The following is an 18,565-nucleotide window of genomic DNA, read 5'->3' as shown; positions in this document are numbered from 1 at the left end:
TCTGTTTTGCAGGAATTCATTTCAGAATTTGTCTTTTTGACTTTTGTCAGTTAAATAAATAATCAAGAGAATTTTCCTGCATTTTACAAAATGTCCCAACTTTTTGGGGGTTTAAATATCTGCAAAGCTGGGTTGGTTTGCTGGCTGAATAAGACTACTAACAGTAATAGAGGTGAACTCTAGATACTTGCATAAGAACAGATTTAAAGCCACAGTTTAGTAGAAATATGGGTAAAGAGTTGTACCCCATCATCATCAATGCAACTGTTCTGGTGCCTTTGGTAGCCTGACACCTTACTAATACTGCAGTATTAGTACTAATACTCAACAGTGAAGGCACAGTGTGTTTAGCAACCGGCTAAAACAGTTACGCTGTGCTAAAAAGCGGCATGTGAGGTCTTTTTTACCCTCTGCCATCAGACTCTACAATGAGTCTCTTCACAGTTGAGGAAGCCAGACCTAATGTTGTTGGACTGATTAGGGTTGTTTTTCATAGAACTTAAACCACTCATATACTGACCTCACTTTATTTTCTAGACCCCAGATTTGCTGTCACATTTTGTTATTGTCATTGTTATTATTATTATTATTATTGTTATTAATAATGTAGTGAAAGTAATGGTAATAATGATGATAATAGTGGTGATAATGGTAATAATAAATGTGTATATTGATACTTTACATTATACTGTCTTTTACTCCATATTGTATATAGCAGTACCCCTTTATATCCCTCCCTTATTGTTTTTTTTTCTATATTGTATGGTTGTGCAATACGTGTCCATCCATCCATCCACATTTTAAGTCATTATTTTTCTTTTAAGGAATTTAAGTAAACTGAACCACTTTTAATGCAAGGTGACCCACTGTACTTGAATTCACCCTATATTTAAATAATACATTTGATTAAAAACCCTAATAAATAAATGCAGATGCTTTGTGACAGTTGTAATCCATTGTGCAATTAAGCAACTAACATTCAAACATGCTCAGTGTTATATTTGAAAAAGCCTAGCACGTCTAGCTGACCTTGATTTTGGAACAAGATGACAAAAATCTAAGATCTGAGAGGGCTGATTATTGCCATACATACAGCAAAAACTTTAGTCACAAAGACTAGGCGCTTGACTGGCTAGTGTTTTAATTAAAACAGTAACATATGAGCAAAGATCTATGAGACAGACATCAGTAAATAATGTTGTAAATTGTGGTTTAAAGTGCTCATTTTATAATTGACACTCGAGCTTTAATGCAATATGGAAGAAAAAGGAAAACGGTTCCAGAAGTGGAACTGTTGTTTAGGTTGACTGAGAATCTCATTTATCATTCAACATCCATAATGAACAACCTATTAAAGTAGTATTTACATATACAAGAGCTCTGTTCAGAGTGACTTTCTATTCTCCTTAGACTGTGTATTGTACTGTATTGCACTTTTGTTCTATGTTGCACCCTGGTCCTGGAGGAACATTGTTTCATTTCAATATGTACTTGTATATAGCTGAAATGACAGTAAAGCCTATCTTAAACTCTTGAACATTTTCTCTTTCTAGTACACAAAGCAACCATCTAAGATTGGCCATTCAGCCAAACCCTGTTGAAGGGTAAATACTGTAGGACAATCTACCAGAATAGTACAGCCAGAATAAAGTACGCATTGCACTAACCCTTCTACACAAAAAATACATAAATAAATTGGCAGAACTCTACAAAGATGAGTCAGTACAGTAGGGGGTCTGGTAATTATTGTGGGGAGCATTTTGCTGGCATGGATATGGTCCATTTGTCAAATGCAAGTCATTGATCACCCAATAAATATGACGCAACTTTTCCAATTTGATCAAAGTTGTACCTTTTAGGAGGACAAGCCCCCTTCCACAAGCACCAAGGCTTGGCTAAATGGTGCAATATTTATTTATTTATTAAGATTTTAATGTCATGTTTTACACACTTTGGTTACATTCATGACAGGGCAGGTAATTCCTGGTTACACAAGATTCATCAGTTCAAGTCTTTTAAAGTCAAACTCAGTCAAGGACAATTTAGTGTCTCCAATTCACCTCACTTGCATGTATTTGGACTGTGGGAAGAAACCGGAGCACCTGGAGGAAACCCACACAGACACGGGTAGAACATGCAAACTCCTTACAGAAAGAATCCGGACCGCTCCACCTGGAAATCAAACCCAGGACCTTCTTGCTGTGAGGCGACAATGCTACCCACTGAGCCATCGTGCCGCCCAAATGGTACAATAAGTATAAAAATGATGTAAATCCCATGCCCTGATATTGACAGTAACCAGACCTTAACCCAGTCAAGCACATACATTACTAAAATGTGCTGATGTGCTTAAACTCTCTCACTAGCATCAAAACAAAACCCAGGAAAAGAAAAAAAATTATGTTCCAACCCATCAGTACAGTATACCAAGACTCACTGAAGCCGTCACCCATCTGTACATACACTGCTGGTTAATTTTAACTTGAAAATGTACCACATCCTGAAGCACAAAGGATGACGTGCATCACATTGTGAAATTTGTGTACCCTCACACTCCTAGCATCCATCATTAAAAGCACTGCTGAAAGAGTCGATTAAACAGCGCTGATGAATCCCAAAGACTATTCAGAGATCTGCCGGGTCTGTGCCTCTCATCATACAGAATAAAAGCAAAAAAAGGGATATGTTCTCAGGCATGTGTCACTTTTGATTGACTGACGCTGTTTTTATTCAAGTGTTGTCTCATTAAACGCAACATCCCTCATAGTCTAGGAATGTTCCCGATCCCGCGCCAATAATTTCTGGTCGAGGACTTTTTAAGACCTGTAATGAGGCTTAATAAAAGCAGAAGTGTTCAAAGTCTATCACCCTCCAGTGATTTTAGATTCTCCGGCATGGATAGCTGTTGCCATTTCCAAATAAAACCAATAAAATGGAGAAAATAGCACACCCCAGTTGATTATAGTCCTGGTATTTCTTGGCAGTTTGGTTACACTTATTGCATTTTTTTCAAGAAACATCTTCACCGAGACCCAGATGTTACTAAAATCAAGATGCTAAAATATAACATGCATGGACACTAAAAATACCAAATCCAAAAGCAACACTCATTTCAGTGGTTCAGTGGTAAGAACTAGAACTGGTATGAAAGTGTAATTAAATTTAATACCGATGTGAGGACAGAATCCCAATCCCTGATACCAAAATACAACAACTAAATCAGTGATCTAGTCTTTCTGATCTTTGGCAAACTATCCACTATATGGCAATAACTATTCGGATTATGGCATTTAATAATTGGCACCCCTCAATCCTTAAATTTAGGTGTTTTAGTCACACCAATTACTAATGTTTGTATATTCATTCATTCATTGGTTGGTTTAATGCCATGTCAACACATTGGTTACATTCATGCCAGGATCATTTAATGTACATACAATCAAGTATATAAAATAAATGAGATGCAATTACCCCTGTGCCAGTAGTGTGTAAAAGGCCCTTCCCTGTTTCAGCATGACTGTACACAAGCACAAAGGAAGGTCCTTAAAGACATAGTTTGATAAGTTCGTTCTGTAGAGCCCTGACCCCAACCCCAATAAACACCTCTGAGGTTACTTAAAATGTAAAACGCAAGCCAGATCTTCACAGATCTTGTGACCTCACAAATGCTAATTTATTTATTAGGATTGTTAATGTTTTACACACTTTGGTTACATTCATGACAGGAACGGTAGTTACTCATTACACAAGATTCATCAGTTCAAGTTTTAATGTCAAATTCAGTCATTGACAATTTTGTGTCTCCAATTCACCTCACTTGCATGTCTTTGGACTGTGGTAGGAAACCGGAGCTCCCGGAGGAAACCCACGCAGACATGGGGAGAACATGCAAACTCCACACAAAAAGGACCTGGACCGCTCCATCTGGGAATCGAACCCAGGACCTTCTTGCTGTGAGGCGACAGTGCTACCCACTGAGCCACTGTGCCACCCTCATATGTTAAGTATATGGCAAAAAGTATGTGGACACTGTCAGCTTGTTGAACAACCAATTACAAAACTATAGGCACATATAAGAGCTAGTATTAAGAAATGTTCCTGAGGCAACACGGTGGCTAAGTGGGTTTCCTCCGGAAGTTCCGGTTTCCTCCAACAGTCCAAAGACATGCAAGTGAGGTGAATTGGAGATACAAAATTGTCTATGAGTGTGTTTGACATTAAAGACTGGAACTGATGAATCTTGTGTAACCAGTAACTACCTGTCCTGTCATGAATGTAACCAAAAGTGTGTAAAACATGACATTAAAATACTAATAAAAATAAATAAATAAAATAAATAACCGTATGTGGATGGAAACAGCAATATAATCCAATAGAATGCTAAATTGAAACTTAAAGTACCAATAGTGACTAAAACACGTTTCCTCTTAAATCGCAGTTAATAGCATAGGTGCAAGGAAGAAATTCAACCTGGACAAGGCACCAACCCATTGCAGGACTGGTCTAATAAAAATTCAAGAGACAATTAGGCTAAATTAGGGCTGCATTGTCCTGCCTAAACTGCCCCCCAGGTCACCACACTTTCTCTGCCTGTGACATTCCATTCCTGCTGCTAGTAATGCCAGCTTGTGTCCAACGTTAAGGCTCAGTTTAAAAAAAAAAAATGTTGAAAAGCACAGGTATAACTTAACGAAATGTTTATTCATTTATTTTATCAGGATCTTGTCATGTTTTATGCTTTTTGGTTACATTCATGACAGGACAGGTAGGAATCCAGAGCTTCCAAAGGAAACCCACGCAGACATGAGGAGAACATGCAAACTACACACAGAAAGGAACCGAACCGCTCCACCTGGGAATAGAACCCAGGACCTTCTTGCTGTGAGGTGACAGTGCTACCCACCGAGCCACCGTGCCGCCCCTTAATAAAACTAAAGCAGAAAGCAAGTGTATTGTTTGTGTAAATGGCTGAATGACCAAACGTGGTGCACGTGCCCGTCTTTGTCCGGTGTTTCTAAGGTTTTAGCTGAGCGGCACTGCAAGGGCATGTCACAACGTGTCAGGCAAACGTCAGCCACAGCATGGCTAGTGGGAATGACCTTTCAGCTCTACAGATTTATAAGCACCCCCTTATGCCACACAGTCGTTACGCATAGACACTGTCCATTTGTTCAGCAGCAAATTAAAGCTAGCTTACAGAGCCCAATTCTTGTCAAAATGACATTTTAAAAGCTATTATTGTTTACCTAGAAGTGTTCTGCCCGATTATGCAACATATGCTATAGCCCTTTGTGGCTGGAAGTCCCAAATTTATTTATTTATTGTTTATTAGGATTTTAAAGTCATGTTTTACATTTTTGTTACAGTCATGACAGAAACGGTAATTACTCATTACACAAGATTCATCAGTTCACAAGTTTTAATCTCAAACAGTCTTGAACAATTTAGTATCTCCAATTCACCTCACTCGTATGTCTTTGGACTGTGGGAGGAAACCCACGCAGACATGGGGAGAACATGCAAAGTCCACACAGAAAGGACCTAGACCATCCCACCTGGGGATTGAACCCAGGACCTTCTTGCTGTGAGGTGACAGTGCTACCCACCCGGAAGTCCCAGAAAGCATAACTAGGATGGACAGCTGTCCTCTTTCTTAGGTTGAGAATAGCAAAACACAGAACAGTCAGCACATCACTCCCAATGTGGTTAGCTTTTCACAATGCAACATTGCAACAATGCAACATCTCATAGGGACAGTGGTAGCCTAGTGGGTAGAGCTTTGGGCTATCAACCGGAAGATTGGCGGTTCAAATCCAGGCTCTGCTATGCAGCCACTGTTGGGTTGCTGAGCAAGGCCCTTAACCCTGTCTGCTCCAGGGGCGCCGTACGATGGCTGACCCTGCGCTCTGACTCCAGCTTCCAAACAAGCTGGGATATGCGAAGAAAGAATTTCATTGTACTATACAACTGTATATGTATATATGACAAATAAAGGATATCTTATCTTATCTTATCTTAACAGCAATTCAAACAAATGATGTGGCTAACTCTATATATAACACAGAAAGGATGACTGCTTTCATGTTGAGTCTTCCCAAGTTGGTAATGTCTGTTGTGTGATGGAAGTTATCTAGCAAGTGGGACATGACAACAACTAAATATGAGCAGAAATAAATAACAAACAAAAACGCAGGCTGAATTTAATTATCATTTATGTTCAGATCAAACAAATGATATGCTTCCAATTTTTTGGCAACAGGTTAGGAAAAGGCTGCTTCCTATCCTGGTCTGTGCCCAAGAGCACAAAGTGACGTCCATAAAGACAGTTTAATGAGTTTGGTAATCAGGAACTCTGGTGGTGGCCTGCATAGAGCCCTGACATCAAGCTCAATAAAAATTCTGTGACTCCTTATTAATACTCTTGATTTTGGAATAAGATGTCCAACAGGCTCATGGTCAATATTCAAACACTTCTGGCCATATAGTGTATAATCACTAGATAGAGTTTATCACAATGGCATTGCTAATCGTACAAGGCAATGATAGCTCAGCAGTTGGTACTAGACTAGTAATTGAAAGGTTAAGGGTTCTAAACCCCAATACCTTAATACCCCAGGTTTTCACTGTTGGGTCCTTGGACAAGACTCTTAACCCTTAATAGCTTGGATTGCATTTGGTCATAATCAAACCTAAAGAAGGCCCAATATTTCAGGTGTCACACATGAGATGTGTTTTATGGGCCTTTTCACCAAATAGGTGCCATTTGCATGTAGCAACTGGATGAAATAAAATATCAGGACTGAATGTAACGAGTTTTTTTTTTTACCTTAGAATTAGTAAATACATGAAACATGCTTAATTAAAAAAATGCATTTTGAAGTTTATAAAATTACAAAATTTTCATATACATTTATACACCGATGGCACTGATTCGCTGGAATGGCCCTTATTTTTAATGCAAAAGAAATTACAGTGGTTAGGCCAAAAAAGTGAAAAAATATCAGCCAAAAGTGAATAGACAATGACAAATACACTGCTGTAAGTTGATAAAACTATTGGTGGTGTCCCACTTCTTTTATCCACATATTATGTTCCGGTCTCATGTAGTGTGTCTGTGGAGTGAAAAATGATTTCAAGCTGCATGTACTTCTTCATCGGACTATGTGGTTACACCAAAGCAGTGATGAATCATTTGGAAAGGATAGCTTTCCCACAAACCAAAAACAGCTGTTTACATGACCTCAAACGCACGACTTGCTTAGAGGACCCGCTGCAGTTTGTTTTTGTTTTAAAAATGGTCAGGAGTCTCTAAAAGGACACGCCGAGCTTTCAGTTTATCATTCACACACTCACACACAGGCACCGAGGCAAAGATATGACTAAGGCAGGCAATTATATGGGGAGTGGGGGGTATGATGGCATTCTGTAGACGGCTGATTCGGAATCCAGTCTTAACAATAAGTTACAAAGCATCAGGGTTGTAGATTTAGTTATATTGTTCTCTCAAACAGATGGATGAAGACTTGTACCCACTACACCTGGCCAAGCACCAACACATAAGGACTTACCCCATGTCCAGACCGGCAGCGAAGTGTCGCAACAAAGCAACCAGTTGTCATTCATTTTCAATTAGAGCTGGTGACAAGAGGCAGCCCAAACATTGGTGACTTATTACCAATAGGATTTGGATTGAGCATTGAGCAACGCAGTACGTGAATTATTTTCACCACCGGGAAAAGCTTTGTTTTTGGGTTCTAGTTAATAGTTCCCACTAAAAATTAATACACTCATTGTTACGGTTTCAAATCAAATACGTAGTACGCTAATACATAGTATTTGGTTAGTATGTGGACACTGCCTTTATTCATGGAGCTCAGTGGTTTAGCCACACTCAATTCAAGTCAATTCAAATTTTTAACCTGCTTTCACCCTGTTCCTCAATGGTCAGGACCCCCACAGGATCACCACAAAGCAGGTATTATTTGGGTGGTGGGTCATTCTCAGCACTGCAGTGACAATGACATGGTGGTGGTGTGTTAGTTTGTGTTGCGCTGGTATGAGTGGATCAGACACAGCAGCACTGCTGGAGTTTTTAAATACCGTGTCCACTCACTGTCCACTCTATTAGACACTCCTACCTAGTTGGTCCACCTTGTAGATGTAAAGTCAGAGACGATCGCTCATCTTTTGCTGCCGTTCGAGTTGGTCATCTTCTAGATCTTCATCAGTGGTCACAGGATGCTGGATATATTTTTGGTTTGTGGACTATTCTCAGTCCAGCAGTGACAGTGAGGAGTTTAATAACTACATCAGCATTGCTGTGTCTTATCCACTCACACCAGCACAACACACACTAACACACCACCACTTTGCTTTAAATCATGTGACAAAAATTTGAGAAAGGCTCTTTTCTGAGGTTTATAAAGACACGTTTCATGAAGTTAGTGTGCTGGAGCCTAAGATGCATTTGACTTCTTAGGCACACATTTTCACAAACACCCCCAAAATACTGCTTATAGTTTTGAAATGAGTTCAAGGTCAGGAGTTGACATATTGTTTGCATTTTTCTGTATGGCTATGTTGTTAATAAACTATACTAAATTATGCCTAATCAATTTGTTTGATATATAGTATGTGATGGGTTGGTTAAAGATTAAACACTGAATTACAATATTCGTTTTTGATTAAAAAAATTAAGACAATAAAAATTAAGAATAAGAAAATTAATTCTAGCCTGTGGAGCTTCTTACCTGTTCCAGTAGCTCCAGAACTGCTCATTCAGGTAGGTGCGATGGCTTTGCTCGTCCCCAAACGAGGCCTTGCTCTCAATCCAGTGAACAATGTGGCCTTCAACAGCTACATGTGTGCAAAAAAAATCATAAAAATAAATCAACCTTGGTCAAAGTATCACGATGTGTGAAGTGCATTCAGTCTGCTCTGCTATTCTGAACGCAGCCTCAGTACCTCGATGGATGTGTAAATCTATCATAATACTTGACACAAGCAAACTTTATCACGCAGAATTGTTTCTCCTAGGGGGACATGTGGTATTTTAATAAAGAATGCTTTGAAAGCACATATTTGAAGAAAAATCACCAAGAGACATGGGATAGCATTACAGTAACATTAGCTTGACAGTTGTAGCTGTGACTGGTTTAACTGCAGGCTGAAAAAAGTCAATGCTGACTAACTGTAGTAATACAGACTTTCATTTCTGATTCTCTAAAAACTTACCAATTGGGACTTCCAGAATAATGTCAGGGGTCTTGTCATAACCCTTGGCCCGTAGCTGATTCTCATCTGAAGGGAAACATTGTAAGGCAATTAAATAAATTGTACTAATCAAATTGTACAAAAAGCAGTGAGTAGGCACTTAAGTGACAAAAATGACCTTTACTATATTCGAGTAGGTCACTAATAATAAAACAGCATGGAGGCAACTTGGCTCTTGATCACTGACCTGAAACATAATATAGTGCTTTAGTAAAAAAGTATAAGTGGGCAGGCCATAGGGCTTTAAAATAAAGAAGTAAAAAATATAGATCCGTCTTCTATTAAAACTGTATAGCACGTCATAAGCAGAATTAGACAATGGCAACTACAGACAGTTAAACAGCTGAAGTCCTGCATCAAGCAAGATTGTGAAAATATCCACATGTATCCCAAATGATAAAGCATAAATAATAGAAAAGATGATGTAACACTGGTTTAAAATTAATAATAATAATAATAATAATTAATAATAATAATAAAACATTAACAAATCACACTCTTGTTTTTAACCTTTCCAGAAATAAGGTTTATATTTTTGTTGATCCATGTCAAATTAAAAGAAAAGACCAAAACCTTTAAACGGAAAGACAAAACGTAGAAATATCCTCTAATTGTAATACCAACTTGATTTCACTGTCAACTAATTTAATTTGTTTTAGTCAACAATTGGGTAAGAATATTTTGGATCAGCTGTTTTAATTGGTTAAAAAAATTTCATTGCCTTTTTAGGTGTATTAGTATAGACAAGACTTTCCACAAAATCTAAAACAAGTCAGGAATGTAATCATAGAGAAGCAAAGATCTGGACTGTCTCAAGGGTACCAAATATAAATTTGGCTAACATAACAATTCATTTTAGGTTAAAATTACAACCAGACTGTATAGGTCAGCCCCTCTTAACTAAGACAGCCAACTAGAATGCCACTCATTAGAACAGCTACTGTGACACCAAGAGTCACTTTAAGTTGCAAGTCATTGGCCGACATATATATATATATATATATATATATATATATATGTATATGTATATGTATTTGTACTGTATGTACTGTATGTATTTGTATTTGCATTTGTAAATATGTGTATATGTATGTACATGTGTATATATGTGTATGTACAGTGTATCACAAAAGTGAGTACACCCCTCACATTTCTGCAAATATTTCATTATATCTTTTCATGGGACAACACTATAGAAATAAAACTTGGATATAACTTAGAGTAGTCAGTGTACAACTTGTATAGCAGTGTAGATTTACTGTCTTCTGAAAAAAACTCAACACACAGCCATTAATGTCTAAATGGCTGGCAACGTAAGTGAGTACACCCCACAGTGAACATGTCCAAATTGTGCCCAAAGTGTCAATATTTTGTGTGACCACCATTATTATCCAGCACTGCCTTAACCCTCCTGGGCATGGAATTCACCAGAGCTGCACAGGTTGCTACTGGAATCCTCTTCCACTCCTCCATGATGACATCACGGAGCTGATTGATGTTAGACACCTTGAACTCCTCCACCTTCCACTTGAGGATGCGCCACAGGTGCTCAATTGGGTTTAGTCCATCACCTTTACCTTCAGCTTCCTCAGCAAGGCAGTTGTCATCTTGGAGGTTGTGTTTGGGGTCGTTATCCTGTTGGAAAACTGCCATGAGGCCCAGTTTTCGAAGTGAGGGGATCATGCTCTGTTTCAGAATGTCACAGTACATGTTGGAATTCATGTTTCCCTCAATGAACTGCAGCTCCCCAGTGCCAGCAACACTCATGCAGCCCAAGACCATGATGCTACCACCACCATGCTTGACTGTAGGCAAGATACAGTTGTCTTGGTACTTCTCACCAGGGCGCCGCCACACATGCTGGACACCATCTGAGCCAAACAAGTTTATCTTGGTCTCGTCAGACCACAGGGCATTCCAGTAATCCATGTTCTTGGACTGCTTGTCTTCAGCAAACTGTTTGCGGGCTTTCTTGTGCGTCAGCTTCCTTCTGGGATGACGACCATGCAGACCGAGTTGATGCAGTGTGCGGCGTATGGTCTGAGCACTGACAGGCTGACCTCCCACGTCTTCAACCTCTGCAGCAATGCTGGCAGCACTCATGTGTCTATTTTTTAAAGCCAACCTCTGGATATGACGCCGAACACGTGGACTCAACTTCTTTGGTCGACCCTGGCGAAGCCTGTTCCGAGTGGAACCTGTCCTGGAAAACCGCTGTATGACCTTGGCCACCATGCTGTAGCTCAGTTTCAGGGTGTTAGCAATCTTCTTATAGCCCAGGCCATCTTTGTGGAGAGCAACAATTCTATTTCTCACATCCTCAGAGAGTTCTTTGCCATGAGGTGCCATGTTGAATATCCAGTGGCCAGTATAAGAGAATTGTACCCAAAACACCAAATTTAACAGCCCTGCTCCTCATTCACACCTGGGACCTTGACACATGACACCAGGGAGGGACAACGACACATTTGGGCACAATTTGGACATGTTCACTGTGGGGTGTACTCACTTATGTTGCCAGCTATTTAGACATTAATGGATGTGTGTTGAGTTATTTTCAGAAGACAGTAAATCTACACTGCTATACAAGCTGTACACTGACTACTCTAAGTTACATCCAAGTTTCATGTCTATAGTGTTGTCCCATGAAAAGATATAATGAAATATTTGCAGAAATGTGAGGGGTGTACTCACTTTTGTGATACACTGTATATACAGTGGGGCCAAAAAGTATTTAGTCAGCCACTGATTGTGCAGGTTCTCCTACTTAGAAAGATGAGAGAGGTCTGTAATTTTCATCATAGCTACACTTCAACTATGATTTTTAAAGAATTCATTTGTAAATTATGGTGGAAAATAAGTATTTGGTCAATAACAGAAGTTCAACTCAATACTTTGTAACATAACCTTTGTTGGCAATGACAGAGGTCAAACGTTTCCTGTAAGTCTTCACCAGGTTTGCACACACTGTAGCTGGTATTTTGGTCCATTCTTCCATGCAGATCTCCTCTAGAGCAGTGATGTTTTGGGGCTGTCGCTGGGCAACACGGACTCCACAAATTTTCTATGGGGTTGAGGTCTGGAGACTGGCTAGGCCACTCCATTACCTTGAAATGCTTTTTACGGAGCCACTCCTTCGTTGCCCGAGCGGTGTGTTTGGGATCATTGTCATGCTGGAAGACCCAGCCACGTTCCATCTTCAATGCTCTCACTGATGGAAGGAGGTTTTGGCTTAAAATCTCATGATACATGGCCCCGTTCATTCTTCCCTTAACACGGATCAGTCGTCCTGTCCCCTTTGCAGAAAAACAGCCCCAAAGCATGATGTTTCCACCCCCATGCTTCACAGTAGGTATGGTGTTCTTGGGTTTTTCTTCTTCCTCCAAACACGACGAGTTGAGTTTTTACCAAAAAGTTCCATTTTGGTTTCATCTGACCACATGATATTCTCCCAATCCTCTTCTGGATCATCCATATGCTCTCTGGCAAACATCAGACGGGCCTGGACATGTACTGGCTTAAGCAGGGGGACACGCCTGGCACTGCAGGATTTGAGTCCCTCTCGGCGTAGTGTGTTACTGATCGTAGCCTTTGTTACTTTGGTCCCAGCTCTCTGCAGGTCATTCATCAGGTCCCTCCATGTAGTTCTGGGATTTTTGCTCACCGTTCTCATGATCATTTTGACCCACACGGGATGAGATCTTGACCCCAAGGGAGATTATCAATGGTCTTGTATGTCTTCCATTTTCTTACAATTGCTCCCAGAGTTGATTTATTCACACCAACCTGCTTGCCTATTGTAGATTCACTCTTCCCAGCCTGGTGCAGGTCTACAATTTTCTTCCTGGTGTCCTTCGACAGCTCTTTGGTCTTGGCCATGGTTGAGTTTGGAGTCTGACTGTTTGAGGCTGTGGACAGGTGTCTTATACAGATAACGAGGTCAAACAGGTGCCATTAATACAGGTAACGAGTGGAGGACAGAAGAGCTTCTTAAAGAAGAAGTTACAGGTCTGTGAGAGCCAGAAATCTTGCTTGTTTGTGGGTGACCAAATACTTATTTTCCACCATAATTTACAAATAAATTCTTTAAAAATCCTACAATGTGATTTCCTGGATTTTTTTTCCCTCATTTTGTCTCTCATAGTTGAAGTGTACCTATGATGAAAATTACAGACCTCTCTCATCTTTCTAAGTAGGAGAACCTGCACAATCAGTGGCTGACTAAATACTTTTTGACCCCACTGTATATGGCTATATTGGCCCAACTCATTGTGCAATTGTCACTTTGCTATTTAATAATTTAATAACTATTCAGTCTTCATACTGAAACTATACCTCATGCATAGTCATTACAGTTACCAGTTATCCATTTTATGTAAAGTACAAGAACTACTCAGTTCTAATTTTTCTGTTTGCTTTTGTTTTGTACTGTACTGTTAATTATTTGTTGTATAATGCTACTGGGGCTTTAATTTTTATTTCTTCCTATCTTTATGTCTCATCTTTCTATCTCATCTTTCTATCCCATCCATCCATCCATCTATCTAAAGGTGGTGATCATCCAAGCTGTTACACTAAAAGGGTCAAAGCAGGAATGCTTAAAAAAAACAAGCATATCACTGTAAAGAATGGGCAAAAACTTGGCTTTAAAGTTACAATTTTTTTACTTGAAAGCCAAGTGAAAAAGCAGTGGAACGTGAAACTTTTCAGCTTGAATTCTAAGCAGTATGTGTTTTTACACACAAAGTAAACCACCACCCATTACATCTGCCAAGTATTTGCAAACAGTGCACAAAAATCTATTGAACCAGACTGGCCATGAAGAGCACTGGGTTACTGAGCTTCATAAAGAACAGAAAGGACAGGGCTGGCATTATAGCCTCCGAAAGTGTGACCCCTGCGCACCTCGGCCATTGTCCTTGACTCCTGGAGCGCTTCGACCATTATTTGCGGAACACCTGATTTCTCCATTAAATCTCAGGCTGACCAGGTCATTCAATTCCAGGGGCCGGCCTCTCCGTCTTCAGCCAAGCTCGACTAATGGGCTGAGGAGGAAGAAGGCTGAAGGTCTTGGGCAGCGAGGGGGTCTGGGCTGTGTGGTCTCTCTCCCGTTACCTGTCAGGCTGTTGACACCGTCATGCAGCGCCCATCGCTTTTTTACATCACGGTTGATTAAAATTAATGATCCATCCCTAGTGTAGGGGAGCTTATTTCCAATCCATTTATCAGCCGGGTGAGGCTGCCTCGGTGACCTCCGTGCCCCAAACTTTGACAGTTTTAGAACAGTCCTCTCGGCTGTCCCGGATAAGGTCAGCGTTTGAGGACTGAATAAATGATATCTTCCTAATGACAGGAAAAGACAATTCTATACCCCCTCTATCTTTCTGTTGGATATAGGGAAGGGAATTTCACACCTGGTCACTCAAACTCATTCTTAAAGATTTAAAGGCTGTGAGTGAGTGTGTGTGTGTGTGTGTTTTGCTGGGGTGGTGGAGGAGGGCACCAGGCTGATCTGTATGTGTCTTGTATTTATTCTGAAACATCCTAAAAAGCATGGAGTTACATTGAGTGGATGCAAGAACATTGCAAAGACATGTGTGGGTTGTTGTGTGGAATTTTGGGTTTCCTACAAAATGCTGAGTCAGTTATAATATATACAAAATAATTCACATTGTTTATTGAGTGGTTAAGAATGAATAGCTTCCTAATTCCTTGTTTATAGGATTACAATTAAAGCTAATGACGAATCTGTGCCCATTTAAACAGGAAAAGTTTGGCTGCATGCATTGCAAAACACATAAAACAGTAGTCACCTCATGCTGTTTATTTAAGAACTTTTGTAATGTATTCCAAACTTTTAACACAAATCTTTCTGTCCACAGCCAAGTGGGCTTTACACTGCCATGTTTGTTTGTTTGTTTATTAGGATTTTGACGTCATGCTTTACACACTTTGGTTACATTCATGACAGGAACGGTAGTTACTCATTACACAAGATTCATCAGTTCAGAAGGTTATATCAAACACAGTCATGGACAATTTAATTCACCTCACTTGCATGACTCTTTAGACTGTGGGAGAAAACCGAAAACCGGAGCCTCCAGAGGAAACCCACGCAGACACGGGGAGTACATGCAAACTTCACACAGAAAGGACCCCACCTGGGGATCAAACCCAGGACCTTCTTGCTGTGAAGCGACAGTGCTACCCACTTAGCCACCGTGTCGCCCTTACACTGCCATGAATTCAGAGGCTGGATTTATATTGGTGGATTACATGACTCTTGGTTTTACTATACATAAATAAAAAATATTGATGATTGTTGATTTTTTTCTTGTTTTTTTTTTTTTTCCTGTGAGGCAAACATGCAGAATCTCCTGTGGTGATGGTAATAGAAATGAAGTATAATATATAAAAATGTATTAAATAAAGCAGTAACACCTGAAACTGTATATAAACGCTTTTGGCATAATTTTATACACATTTACTCCACTCTAAGGTTTATAATGCACAAGAATCATACAACAATAATCACAGTAAATTAAGTGTTGGAATGAAAATGTTCTGTGGTGTGACATCATTTCAAATAAAATTAAATTGCTTTTATGAAGGTACAGCCTTGTGTATTTTTTTTTTTTAAACTGCATAATTTCAATACAAAAAGAAAACAGAGAATTATTTTATTATTTTATAAAATAGAAAAAAGCTGCAGGTAAAGAATGGAAATGAACAACAGCCTTGGATGGATGGATGGATAGATAGATATCTTTGGATGTCTTTGGACTGTGGGAGGAAACCGGAGCCACCGGAGGAAACCCACGCAGACACGGGGAGAACATGCAAACTCCACACAGAAAGGACCCGGACTGCCCCACCTGGGGATCAAACCAAGGACCTTCTTGCTGTGAGGCGACAATGCTACCCACTTAGCCACCGTGCCACCCCATCTCTTTGAGAAAAGCTTATTAAATGGTGGAAAAAGAAAAGTGAACATTACCTTTTAAGGACAATTTAGACATTGAAAATTAGAATTTCATAAAATCCTTATAAAAATCAGTTTCACCTGCATTTGTCAAGCACCCAACTTTTTGGACCATGAAATATGTTTTTTAATCATCCAGTTACAGAAAAACCAAAGATCACATGACAAGACTACATCAACTATTGACTTCAACTGTAAAGAAACTTAAAGTGAAAAGATGCTTGTGGTAAACGACTTACCCAGGAAAGACAAGTTCTTCTCTCTGAGCTTCTCTCTCAGAATCTCCTCGTGCTCCTGACCGATAGAACTGTAGGTGTACCGTTAAGGACATTCTACCCACGTACTCTAGTCTGCCCAACCCGGCAGATTCATCTGTGATCTTTTACCATTGTAAATACAGACAGAAAGAAAAGACAAGCAACTCTTCTTGTCAAATCTGACTCAGAAATTGGGACATTTTACCTGCATGCTGGGTTGCTATGGAGACGGCCAGGTTGCGGATCCGTGTTGCTATGGCAACACTGGAAAAAGTGTACTACTGTGTGTGCGTTTTAATATATTATGGACACTTGGGAGTGGCAACCGCAATAAAGTTGAGAATCAATAGAAGTGTGGGTGATTTTTATTTTATTTTTTCCAAGAGCTTATTCAGCAGCTAAATGATATCTGAGATGAACATCACAATCACTTGGGACTGCATTTAAGATGATGAAAAATGCCACAATGCATTAAATCATTAAGTGTAAAGCAAAAAATAATAATAACAAAAAAACAACTTTTAATATCTAACTCCAATAACAAATATGTACCATGACGCACCAATACTCAACGTCAAATTAAAACACATGGTGATACTGCTGATATTGACGACACTAATAAGTGCTTAACATTTCCAATTTATCAGATCAGATCCGATTTCATGCTTCACTCCGGCTAAATGACATCACGTTCCCTTTCACAGAGACATGCCACTGAAACGAGTGACTGCTCGGGTCATTACGGTGGCGTCTGGGTGCAGGCGCTGGAGCAAGTCCTCTGATGTCATGGTGGAGTACCAGAAGAAGAGCGAGTGGGCCGGGATGATAAACCCTTAGCGGAAAAGAGACAGAATAATAGACAATGCCATTGGATGAGGTATGAAAGAGGTAAAGAGGAGGGACAACGATGGAGGGCAGGGTAGGACAGGGTTGACTGGCCAGGAACAGAGAAGCCAGGCGTGGTCCCCAGCTGCCTGACCCTAAACAGCCTGCAGACTGACCAACTTCACCTCGCTTGCACACACACATATACAGACTAGTCTCATGGGTGCAATGTTTAGATGATGACCCGATTTCGACAGCCCATAACTGTCCGTCTCCTGTCCTTTGATCACAGGGACTGCATCAGTGTACTGATAAGTGGCCATGCCCACTACTGGCAGCTTGGCTGTGAAAAGTCACAGTTACGATTTAGTCCAGTAGTATAAATGTGGTGTGTTTAGGACAAATAATTACAAAAGAAGCACTGGCTGTAAGACAGAGAGGTGTACGACAGTTATGGTGACCCAGTATGAACTCTCCAAGGTGCTGATAAATCACCAATAAACACTCAAAAGAACAAGGCCTATACAGTTGTATTATTAAAATTATGAAGTGTTGCCTGTTGATGGATATTTGTCAGATTGAATGGTTTCATATCCTTAAACAGAACACAATGAGTAAAAATACACTTTGGACAACCACCTCAAAAAAACTAGCCTAGCAAATTATCAAGCACTGTAGAATACAGAAGTCCTACTTATATTGACCAATAGCACCACGTCTCACAAGTCTCACAATTAGCTTAAAGTTTATATAGGAACACTATGCTATAATCTATAAAACAATCCAGAACAGCTAAAAACAGGTTACAGGGTCACAAAACACTAGGATTTCAAGAAACCAAAGTAAGAATCATGAACTGCATATGATGATAAAAAAGTAAGCATGAGCAGTTTTTGTTTAACCACTGTTCTTAGTTTTCTCAACCTAAAAATAATGACTCCACTGTGGTTCACAGTTCACACTGTGGCACTTAGTACCTCTTTCCAAAGTGAATTATATTACAAACAACTTTTCTTTAACTGTTCTGGAACTTCCCAGACAACCACTACGGACAGTTCAAGCTCACAACTTCAAGTCTCAGCGGTGCTACTGGTTTGGCCAGGTACCCAACAGCCACAATTGGCCATTTTAGAGGGACGAGTGGACTGGATCTCTGGCCAGTGTGAATAGTTCAAAGGAATTGAGTTATATACAGTATAACTATATATAAATACAGTGGCACCTTGAA

At 39.8% G+C, this 18,565-nt stretch overlaps 1 protein-coding gene across 1 annotated transcript in view; it reads right to left on the bottom strand.

The window, feature by feature from the left end:
* The window catches only part of cdin1 (CDAN1 interacting nuclease 1), a 164,737-nt gene that overhangs the window by 55,803 nt on the left and 90,369 nt on the right, over window positions 1-18,565 (bottom strand). The window contains exons 10-12 of the mRNA XM_063006732.1: window positions 16,495-16,562; window positions 9,235-9,300; window positions 8,751-8,856 (exon numbers count right to left, since the gene is read on the bottom strand). Coding sequence (XP_062862802.1) covers window positions 8,751-8,856; window positions 9,235-9,300; window positions 16,495-16,562 — 240 coding nt within the window. The remainder of the gene's footprint in view (window positions 1-8,750; window positions 8,857-9,234; window positions 9,301-16,494; window positions 16,563-18,565) is intronic.

This window comes from Trichomycterus rosablanca, chromosome 13, assembly GCF_030014385.1.
Source record: "Trichomycterus rosablanca isolate fTriRos1 chromosome 13, fTriRos1.hap1, whole genome shotgun sequence".
Taxonomy (NCBI): Eukaryota; Metazoa; Chordata; class Actinopteri; order Siluriformes; family Trichomycteridae; genus Trichomycterus; species Trichomycterus rosablanca.
Note: the sequence above shows the minus strand (reverse complement) of the source record. Positions and strands in the feature narration are given on the sequence as shown.